The sequence below is a fragment of the Ammospiza nelsoni genome, chromosome 1 (assembly GCF_027579445.1).
Source record: "Ammospiza nelsoni isolate bAmmNel1 chromosome 1, bAmmNel1.pri, whole genome shotgun sequence".
In the NCBI taxonomy this organism is placed as follows: domain Eukaryota; kingdom Metazoa; phylum Chordata; class Aves; order Passeriformes; family Passerellidae; genus Ammospiza; species Ammospiza nelsoni.
Genome location: NC_080633.1, coordinates 119,378,185 through 119,389,269, shown reverse-complemented (window position 1 = coordinate 119,389,269; position 11,085 = coordinate 119,378,185). Strand labels below are relative to the sequence as shown.

Below are 11,085 nucleotides of genomic sequence, written 5' to 3'. Positions count from 1 at the left end.
GTTAGTGACCTGCCCAGGCCCCTACATGAAGCTGCAAAACCTTTATTCACTTGTGAGAGCCAGAAAGTGGCAACACCACTGGAGCACCCGCACCTCTGCTCAGGTGACCACTTTGCTGCTGGAGATGAACACACTTCATCGGATTTTGGTGGAGAAAACTGACCAGCAGCCTTTTGAGCAGCACAGAACTCTCATCACATATTTGTATGGGAAAAGAGCCCTTCTCTCTGGCTGAGCATGTTCAAGGTGTGCCCTATGGAAATGCCTGGACGATCAGAGGTCTGGGATGTCTCTATTGATAACAAAGGGTTGTACCCACAAGACCATTCCTGCCATTGACAGGTCCAAAGCAGCCTGCAGTGCTGCAGACAGCTCAGCACACGGGCAAAGAACACACCCTGTGCAAGGCCCAGAGGCTGGGCAGTGGTTAGTCCATCAATGCCATCCAAGCTCCAAGGTGCACAAACCCCTTCTGCCCTCAGCAGCTCCCCTACACAAAGGGTTTGCCTTCTGATGCTTTTTACTGAAGCTGCCATCCTAACTGAAGTGCTACAGAACAAGAAGAAAACTGCTTAAGTGACCCAGCTTTTTCAAAAACTTGCAGTGAGGCATTACAATATCATTAACCACTAAAAACCTTTAAAGTTTGAAAACCCAATTTAACTGAGATTACTGAAACTTGTTTTACTAACTTTCTTACCAGGGAACAGCATCTTCCCTGTAGCTATGCCACACATTGAGACAGTTGAGTTTTCTTTTTTCTATTTCAAGTGTACATGTGACACTACAAAGCTCAAGAACAATGGGAAAAAGTCTGAGAGAATTTCTACTACCTGCTCTCAAACTGCTAGGTAAACAAGATTATTTCTATAAAATGATGGATCGCCATTACTACAGGGAGAAATTTAGGTTTTAACCTGTACAATACAAACATTTTTTCTGCTAAACTCAATGGCTGGCCGGCAGCTTTGACTTCCTTTTTTCATCAACAAAATGCTGTAGAAAATCTGTACAATTTCTTAGGCCTTGCAATAAATCTTACAATGAGTTTGCATGCTCCTTGTGTAACTGAACCTGCATACCACAGAGCTGAGCGGCAGAAAATGACTTATAGAACAAGAGCACCACCATCAGGCCACTTGCCCAGGGCAGAGAGAAGCAGCCACATCCTTAAATGCACCTGTGGCTGCTACTCATCAGAACTCCAGGTCACATCTGCGGTCCGTCCCAGCTGCCTGGAAACAGCTTTGCTCAGCTTTTGTCCTGGCAGAATTGCTGCAATTGTGAAGCAACATTACCTGTGAAACAAGTCACTGTGACAGCCCCAGCCTGGGGAGAACCGGGGCACCCTTCTCCCTTCACAGGACACCAATTTCCCTTGGATGGAGAACACAGCCCTCCTTCTCTACCAGCTAAGAGCCAAACGCGGGATGTTTTAGAAATGTCAGAACGCATTTATTGACAGATACGTGCGTGAACAGAGCACCGGGCAGGAGGCTGGCAGCGACAGTCCCTTCCCACGCCTCGGTGGGCATCCCCAGCCCGTGCCGCACACTGTCCCTCACGCCTTCTTCCTCCTGCCCCCGCCGCTGCCCCCGCCCGCAGGCTTCTGCTGCTGCGGCTGCCGCCGGGCCCCGCTCTTCTTGCCGCTGCGCCCGGGCCGCTGCTGCCGCCGGCCGCGTTTGCCGCGCTTCGACTGCTTCTTGCCCTTGTTGGCAGCGGCCGCCTCGGCTTCCTCCTGCCGCAGCTGCTTGTTGACGGCGCGGGTGATGTCGAGCACCGGCTTCTTGCTGCCCATGTCCCGCAGCAGCTCCAGCTGCCGGCTGCGCTCGGCCGCCAGGTTGCCCAGCAGCGGCTGGAAGCGGCGCTTCTTGCCGCCGCTGCGGGACGGCGGCTCCGCGGGCTCCTTGGGCAGGCGCGGCTGGAAGCGGCCGAGCGAGGCGGTGGAGACGCGGGCCACGCGGGCCACCCGCCGCAGCTCGTCGCGGTCCTGGTGCCCGGTGGGGTGCAGGGGCGCGGCGGGCACGGCGCTGCCGGCGCGGTGGGCTCGGGCCAGGTTGCGCAGCCGGTTCAGCTCGTTCCGAGCCACCCGCTCCCGCTTCTCCCGCCGCAGCCGGGCGAACTGGTCCTCCTCGGGGTCGGCGCCCGCCGGCACCTCCGCCAGCCAGGCGCGGGACGGGTCTCCGCCCGCCCGCTTGTAGCCCCAGCGCCGCCGCCACTCCTTGGCCTGCTCGTCCCACACCAGCGAGGTTTTCTTCTTGCGGCGGATGCCCTTCAGCCGCGCGAACTGCTCCCAGCGCGTCGGCGGCCGCGGCTTCGGCGCCGGCTTCTCCCGCGGCAGGCGGAACGTGGGCTCGGGCAGCTGCGCCACCAGCGGGCCCCCGGCGCCGCCGGCGCGCTCGGCCGGCAGCTCCCAGAGCCGGGACACGAGCAGCTGCGTGTTGTCGCGGGCCAGCGCCCGCAGCAGCGCCTCCCGCCGCGGGCCGGCCCCGCGCAGCGCCGCCGCCGGAGGGGGGTTGCGGTCCACGGCCAACAAATTGCCCAGGTCGTACTCCAGCTCCAGCTCCTTTTCCACCGTGATGCTCCGCCGCTTCTCCGCCTCCTGCTCCTCGGCGGCCGCCAGCACCGCCTCCACCCGCACGGCCGCCATGGCAGCGGCTCCACGTGCGAGCGGCGCCGCCGCTGCCCCGGAGCGCGGCAAAGCCCCGCCGGGTCAGCGCGCCGGAACCGCCGCGCCCCGGGGGCGGGACGAGCGCAAGGCCCGCCGGGAGATGTAGTCCCGTCTTGCCAGCCCGCCAGGGGGAGCCGTGGCTCCCCGCAACCCGGCCCGCGGCTGCCGCACCCGCGATGCGACCGGGGACCCCCGGTGTGCTAGATACCCCCGGTTGTGCCAGGGGAGCCCCGGTGTGCCAGGGGACCCGCCGCCGTGGCTTATGGGCATGTGCTTTTTTCCCAGTCACAGAATCACAGAATCAATGCGGCTCGAAAAGCCCTCTGAGGACATCAGATCCAAATTGTGACCAAACAGCACTATGTCAATTAGACCAGGAATCTGAATGCTACATCCAGTCTTTCATGAAAAACCTTTAGGGATAGTGACCCAACCACCCCCCTAGGCAGCCCATCCCAGTGTTTAATCGCCCTTTCTGTAAAGAAATTATTTCTAATACTCAACCTGAACCTCCCCTGGTGCAGTTCAAGATTATACCCTCTTGCCTTGCCACTGTTGCCTGGCAGGAGAGGCCAGAACCTTCATGGCTACAACCCCCTTTCTCCTAAGATCACTCCTGAGCCTCTTCTTCTCCAGGCAAAACAACCCTGGCTCCCTTGTCTGCTTCTCATGGGACTTCACCTTCTGTACCCTTCACCTATGACACTGATGATCACCAATGATACTGATGAAATCCCCAGTGAGCCTCAGGCTGGGGTTGTGTGGGGTTCAGGGTGGCCCCAAATCTGTCTCCTGCTGTCACCATGAGTGGTGCTGAGGTGGAACATAGGTGGGAACACTCAGGACATGAGGGGAGGCAAATGCCGAAAGCAGAGTGGTAGGACCATCATAGAGAGTCAATGGGGCCCTGCAGCGTCCCTTGCCTTAGCCTGCACTAGGGACACACCGTGGTGTCCAAACACTGAGACTGTGACAGGACTTTTTTTGTGTGGGTGTTTGTGTGTAGTTCTTTTTGCTTGCTTGTTTTTGATTTTTTTTAAGCACACAATCCTTTCTGATGCTCCATGTTGTAGAGCAGTCCCACTGAGTGCTCCTCACAGGATCAAAATTCAAGTGCTGTGTTGCAGCTCCACCGAGGCTGGCACAGATGTTGTGGGTGAATCTCCCCGCAGAGAAGGGAGGGGAGGAACAGCATTTGGGAAGCAGTGTCATCTGGCAGATGTCTCCACAGACATAACTATAAGTGAGGTGATTGGGGTGATGTGGTGTGCTCCTAAAGGTCACCTGGGTCACAGATACCTCCATGCTATTTTTAAACAAATGGGCTACAGAAGAATCCTTTTATAGCTATACAGTGATTTGGCTTGTGTGGCCATGATATTTTGAGCTGATCCCTGGTGCCCTAAAAACAAGCTCATGATAGCACTTAGCTGTAGTGCAGGGAAATTTTGGGTGTTTTTATACAAGGTACAGTTCTATTCCAAGTTATTATCCCATCTTTTCCTTTAGTTTTGGAGTGATGGAAGTTATTCTGAGTGTAATGCAACAGCAGTGTTGTTGAAATGAAACAAAATGCCGTGTTTGTAAGGTGAGGACAGATAGCTGATTCTCACATTCTAATGGCTAGCATAACACCACTTACCCACAGTCTAACCAGGTATTTTTTTTCCTCAAGTCAGCTGTTTTGAGCATGATTTGTATACTATGGAGCCACAGAATCCCTATGCATTTAAATCCAAGCTGGTTGGCATGGACTATTTTCTTGTTTACCACAAGATGGCATTGGATAATATTTTGTGCTGTGTGTAGCTCATATTTTCACCTGGAATAGCAGATAAAACTAATTTTAAAGACAGTTCTTTGAAGAGGTGCATAGGCTCTCTCTAGATTTAGGCACTATATAGATTTAGGCATAAATTTGAACTTTTGAACTGCAAGGCCTGCTATTTTGTTAAAGTCTGGTTAATACTTGTACACTGATCCAGGTAGCCTCCTGTTTTATCCTTATGCAGCTAACTCTCAGAGTTCTTTTGGTCTGTATTTTACAGAATGCCTCAGGTAGATGCCTTGGGCTGAGAGGACATAATCTCTTGCACTTCCAAAGTTTCTTGAACTGTTAATGCTTACCACTGGAATAGCAGATGGAGTGCGTGCTAGGAACTGATGTTCTTGCTTTACCTGAAAACATGTAGAGGAATCTCAGAAGGTAAAAATTACATTCTGGAAACTGCTGTGTTGATCTGAATTCCAGCCTTTCCATGTATTCCAGGAATCTGCACCTCAGAGCACGACCCTGCTTCTGGAGTTTGCAGTTTGTGATTTCACAGTGTGGTTGGGAAGGTGGTGGTTAGAAGAATATTGGAAAAGATTTGTAAACAGAGATTTGTAAACAGTCATGGATTTTTTGGGAAACTATCCCATTTTCAGGAGGGGCTTCTGAGCTGACTGTAATAATCACAGCCATGCTTTGAGATTGTACTGTGGATTGTAGCCAGGTACATGGCTTCTGTCAAGGGAGTAGATGAGTACTTCTGCAAATCTGGGCCTTCCAAAAGATGAAAGGGTAATACCAACATCCAGTTATAGAAACAGCTTTAGGAAATGCATGTTTTTATTATCTCATGTTTAATTCAGATTTTTAAAAACACTTTTCTAGCAATTTTTAAAAGAATGAATTTTTACAAGTGTTTATTCATTTTGATCATCTCTGTTCTGGGGTTCCTGTGTTCCTTTCAGCATATCAAATATCACATTTCACAGACTGCCTGTTGGTTGTGCTCAGCTATAGGGCTTGACAACAGCTAACTGTGGGCACTTACAATCCATAGATAATTAAACAATTTCATCATTGCTCTTCCTTTCCTTGAGGTACTTTACCTCTTCAGTGTGAACAATAGCAATACATGTCACAGTATGTGCTTAATGCTGTACTGTTTGCTTGCTTTCTTTACTGGGAAGTGACTAGGCAGGGTTTGGATTCTCTTGCAAATTGCAGTTTTTATTTCAGATGAAGAAGGCTGTAGAGTTTTGGGTCTTTTTTTTTGTTTTTTTTTTTTTTTAACCACATGAAAAAATTTAGCTGCATGGAAAACATAATATGGCATAGTATAATTTGCAGAAACACTTGTCCAAAAGATTATTTGAAAGCATAATGCAGGATACACGTGATGCACCAAAAGAACTACATCATCAATGTGACATACCATCAGGTTTGTTTTTCTTGTGAGAAAGAATAAAGAATTATCCTACTTACCTTTTATTTCTGTGGTTTCTGTTCAGCTGGGCTGCAACTTGAAGTTTGTATTTGATAGGAGCTGCTGTAATGTACAGGATTCATGTCTCACTGTTAGTGATACCATTAACTTCGATTTACTCTTCAAACTTTTGCCAATTACCTCTGGATGGCAGTAGATGTAGTTAGAAGATGATTCAATCAATTCATAAGCCTGCTGTGAGGATTGTTATGAAGAACACTTTTATCAGGCATACTCAAAGTGCTGATAATTTTGGAAAATAGTAGAAAGTGCCCTTAAAATATCCACACTATCTCCGAATAATTCCCTTCCACTGACTTTGTTCAGTACATTTTGAAGTAAAAATCTGTGCTGTAGGATTTTTTTTGTAAAAGGGAGAGGTTGTTTGCTCACTGAAGCTATATTAAGTACAACAATTTATGGACCCAATTCTGCTTCCTGGTACATTTTTTTTACCCCTGTAACTTACATGTAATGTATTTCAGCCTGTGTCCTATTTCCTGGGACATATAAGTGCATTTTCAGTCCAAATAACAAAACACAGGAATGCAAATTTGGCTAAACAGACTCTTTCCTAGTCACTAGTCCATATAATGTTAAAAATTTGCCTGTAAGGAGTTAAAAAAAACCCTACAAACCCCCTAAAAATATTTAAGGCACCCTCTTTTATAAAATGTGTGAGTTGACTTTAGCAGTATAACAAAAATGCATCTGGCAGTCAGAGCTTTTCCTGTTACAATAATTATATTACTCATTACAGATAATGGGGTAGTCCTTCTCATGGTTTCATCATGGTAAGGTCTTACTAGGAACCTCATAAGGGACATGATTAATTCTAAGCAAGTCTTGTTGATGGGGATGATATTGTCTGTGCTCACACACTTCAAAACCTTTCTGGTTGGTTTGTAAATGAGCAGGTTTAAATTTCCTGTCCAAAGATTTTATGTGATTAGCAGAATGCTGTATTTATGGAAAAACCCCCAAAAAATGTGCAGATGAAAGTCAAGAGGCTGTGCCTCTAGTTCCAAAACCTAGGACTGGGTAGTTTGGAATGCAGTTACAAGTGAATAACTAAGCAGAGCCTGATTTCTGGTGCAGAAGCCAGAACACAGATAGCTGTTGAGATAGCAGGGAGATTTGGATGACTGCAGGCACTGTGGAAAGTGATGGGTAGACCAGAATCTATTTTCATCATTTGACTGGTTGTGACTGTGTGGTTTCACTGAACTGATTTTGGGTAAACAAAACAAAGCTAAGCTAATTTGAGGCCTTCCCAAGTCCTTGATGCCTATGCATTAGGGAATCAGACTGAGAACAGATTGTGATGTGGTTTGCTTTTTTTATGAGCTTAACTGTGACCTGATTTTTGTTTGAGAAAGTTTTCTTGTAGTACAGTCTTAATATTGGAAATACCAGCAATGGTGTGGCTTGGTTTTGTTGGGTGTTTTTTAGGATAATTTAAAGAACAGAATGAGAACTTTATCTGGCAGTGATGGAAAGAATGGCAACATAGTAACACATTCCTGTTCCAGGGTCAGTCCTTCTCATCATCTGTCTAGAGTAGACCTACTTTTTGGCATAAGATTACTTCTAAAAGTTAAAAAAAGCCAATGAACACATTTCCTTCTTTAGAACAAATCTGTCATGCTCAGAGATTTGTCCTTGATTAAGTCTGCACTTGTAAACAGAAGAACAAAACAAGTTCCTCTGTTCTTGGGTTGGGTTGGAATTTTCTCCAACCCTAGAGAAAAGGTCTCCATCCATGACATAAAAGATGGGCCATAGTCATTGCTGGTTTTTGTTGACAGAAGGACACAAGACAAATTAAATGGAGCAAGAGGTTCAATACCATGAATATGAGAGAAGAGTAAATGTATGTCTGCTGGCAATGACCATGCCAGTTCCTATATTCTCTTGCTTTTGTGAGTCAGAAATAATCCCTGTCCCAGCCAGGAACAGGATGTGTTTTCAATAGAAAATCTCATCCTTTTATGTGCCTGTACAGATACTCCATGCATGTGATTAAACCTATACAGGTAACAGCATTCACATATGCAAGAGATACAAATATTGATTTTGGTAAAGGAGAAAATATGAGGCCTGATCTTAAAGCAAGACAGTACACTGCACTCAGGACCATGATTCTTCAGGAATCTTTTGGGGAAGTTTGAACCTGAGATTAGACAAAGGTCCAAGCATCATTTCATACACACACCACAACCATTTAATGCACCTCAAGTGCCTGAATCTTCCCCCAGCCCTTGCTGGATGGCATGGAAATGCCTGCTGAAGTCCTGCTTGCCAAAGGTGACTTCAACACTTCAGCACTACTTGACAGCAAGTAAAAGGTTTCCCAAACATGGTTTGCAATCTTTAATCCTCCATTTTTCCATTCATCAGCAAGGCTGATTTTTCAGGATGGACTTTTGTCCTGTGTGGTTTTAGACCATTTTGTTCTTAAAGCTACATTAAAGACTTCAAAGTCTTGCTAATACATTTCCAGTTGACAGTTATTAAGGAAATGGGAAAATAGTCTTGGTTTAGATCTTTTTTTACACATAAATAGGACTCTTTAAAAGTTCAGTCCAAGATATTATTGAGAATTTCAATCACATGTAACTGCAGGTGACTTTTGCAAGACAAGAATCATCTGTAAATTTCAGTGAGCTTCTACCTAGGATGCATGTTGTGGCTTAGAGTAAATTAGGAGAAATTCTGTTAAACAAATATTATTAATTTTGAATGTCATACAGCCTAGGGCTGTGGCTCTACATCATTACCAAGTGACAACAGATTTGGTTAAAATAGTTCTTATGGTGAAAAAGAAGTCCTGGAGATTATCGTAGTCAATTCACGCGTTTCAGGCCATGCTCCCAGGGTAGCTGAATCAGCACAGCTTCTGGGGTGGGGTGGGAGTGTGAATTCGTGGCTAGGCATTTGAGAGGGAACAGCAATCTCTCAAACTTTTTTTTTTTTCCTGAGGGAATCAGCTACAGCTTGACTCACAATCAGGGATGGCTTTCCTTGGAGAAGCAATCCTGGTTTGTACCTATACAGCCTAGCAAACCTCTTCTTGAAGAAGTCTGTCTTGTAAAGGTGGCTTAACTGCTCTTGTAGCTGCAGAGACCTTCCACAGCTCTTCCTGTAGCAGCCAGAGTTCACAGCTTGCTGTGTTAAGGTAATATGGCAGCAATTGGCTGTTACCTTACTATAATATACTATAAACTAAACAAGTTGCTGCACAGACTGCTCAGTCATTCCTGCAAAAGATTTGGGAACATGTCAGATGGGTGGAGTGGGAATAACTGGATGCAGCAATGGCATTGGCCATCACAAGGTAACCTCCCTGCTGCTGCTGCTGCTGCTGAATCAGAGCCCTCAGAGCTGGGGCAGGAAATCCCTGCCCTAATCTGCAGTCAGGGCTCTGGAGTCCTTGGAGGGGATGAGACTCTGAGCTGCTCAGAGCCTCCCTCATGCTGCCACAAACCCAAATCAGCTGTTCTGCACAATGCATCTTTATTCTTTTTGTTTTCTGCAATGTGCCTCTGCTCCTCAGCAACTGCTGTACATGCTAAGGGAAAAAACAGGACAGATTCTCAGTTTTCAGAATCCTACAGATACTGTGGGAACTGCTCAATCTGAAATTTTTCTGAGTTACTAAGGAAATGTTAAAGCCGGGCAGGGCAAGTTTGTGTGTAGCAGGAGTTACGAGTAATAAAATGAAAATACATATATATATTCACACAATAAATGAAAGGGACAAAATAGAAGGCTTGCTTCTTTAGCCAAGGGTGCATGAATGATCTAATTCACAACACTGTTAATTGTTGGTTTAAAACCTGATTTCTCATACAATTTTGCTTCTTGAACTACCTGTCAGTGTGAGGTACTCTATGGAAATGTTTGCTGGGCTGCATTGTTGCTCCTTGTTGCTCCTTCCTCTATAGCATTTAGAGGGCCAAGCATGTACATTCTCTAGCTGCCCAAATATCCCTGGCAATGACAAAGGACACCTTCTGTCTCTCTTGAAGATGATGCTACACCTGTCTCCTCTTTGGGCTTTCAAATACTTGCTTTGCTCCTTCCAGATTATGCTATCTGGAGTGCATTGGGGATTCTCTACAAAAACAATCACCTGGATCTTTGTTTTTCTCTCATCACTGTCATTCCCTTCTGTTGTTCCTTTTTCACTGCTTTAAAGCAGATGCAGGATAATTTGGGCTGGAAGGGACCTTTAGAGCCCACTTAGTCCTTCCTGCCTGCACTGAGCAGGAACATCTTCAATTCAATCTACTAAACCCATTAACCCTACTGTATTTACTTACCCCTGTATTTGAAGCTGCTCTTCATAGCCTGTGCTCTACCCTGATCATGCCCATTAGTGTTTCTAATTACTGCTGTGATGCACCAAGCTTGAATTCCCATGATCTGTGAGGAATTCTTGCTGCAGCCTGTCTCTGGACTGTTTTGTTGGTGGGCAGAGCAGGCACTTTCAGTGTCCAGGTGTGTCAGAGGATGAGTTTCTGGTGCAGGTCTACAGAGCATTCCTGGGGACCTGGCAAATGTACCTACTCAACTGAGTGAGTAAGGCAGGCTGAACTTTCCTATAATACCCTGATATAAATGCTTGATAGGTGTGAATGGTGTGGTAAGTGTGAGAAACAGGTGTTGGTAAGTTTGAGAAAGAGCTGATGGTAAGTTTGAGAAATAGTTGAGTTGTGAATTAAGCTTGTGAGTCAACCCTGATTGATGTTACTGTTCAATTACAGGAGCATGGAAAATCCCAGCTGCACGTTTGCTGTGGGCACTGTTGTGTATTGGAAAGCAGTTGCTTTCCACTCATTTGGTAAGGCCTTTCCTGGGTTTTGTAGCCTACACCAATGAAAATACAGACTTCTACAATCAGAGAAAGTAGGTGAAAGAAGAGGAAAGCTACATGGAAAAATACTTCATAAATGCCTCTTAGAAGATCAGTAGGGAAGAAGGAGGTGAGCAACATCTCTTTAAATAAATGGTTTGAATGATCACAGCTTTTCCTTCATTCTAATTTACTCAAGCTGTGCAAAACAGCTCTGAGTAAAGCATATTCTCATTATGTTTTTTGCTGATTAGAGAAAGAAAAAAACAACCCAGTAAATGATTTAGGACTGGACAGAGAAT

The 11,085-nt window shown here is 46.2% G+C and overlaps 1 protein-coding gene across 1 annotated transcript; it reads right to left on the bottom strand.

The window, feature by feature from the left end:
• Positions 1 to 1,433: 1,433 nt before the first annotated feature.
• On the bottom strand, positions 1,434 to 2,698 carry RRS1 (ribosome biogenesis regulator 1 homolog). The gene has a single exon (XM_059477861.1). The coding sequence runs from the start codon at positions 2,648 to 2,650 to the stop codon at positions 1,562 to 1,564; it is 1,089 nt and encodes a 362-aa protein (XP_059333844.1). The 5' UTR covers positions 2,651 to 2,698; the 3' UTR covers positions 1,434 to 1,561.
• Positions 2,699 to 11,085: the final 8,387 nt, after the last annotated feature.

What these genes read in the sequence shown, in the direction of transcription:
- RRS1 (XM_059477861.1), bottom strand. Translation starts at nt 2,650, where the DNA reads ATGGCGGCCGTGCGGGTGGAGGCGGTGCTGGCGGCCGCCGAGGAGCAG.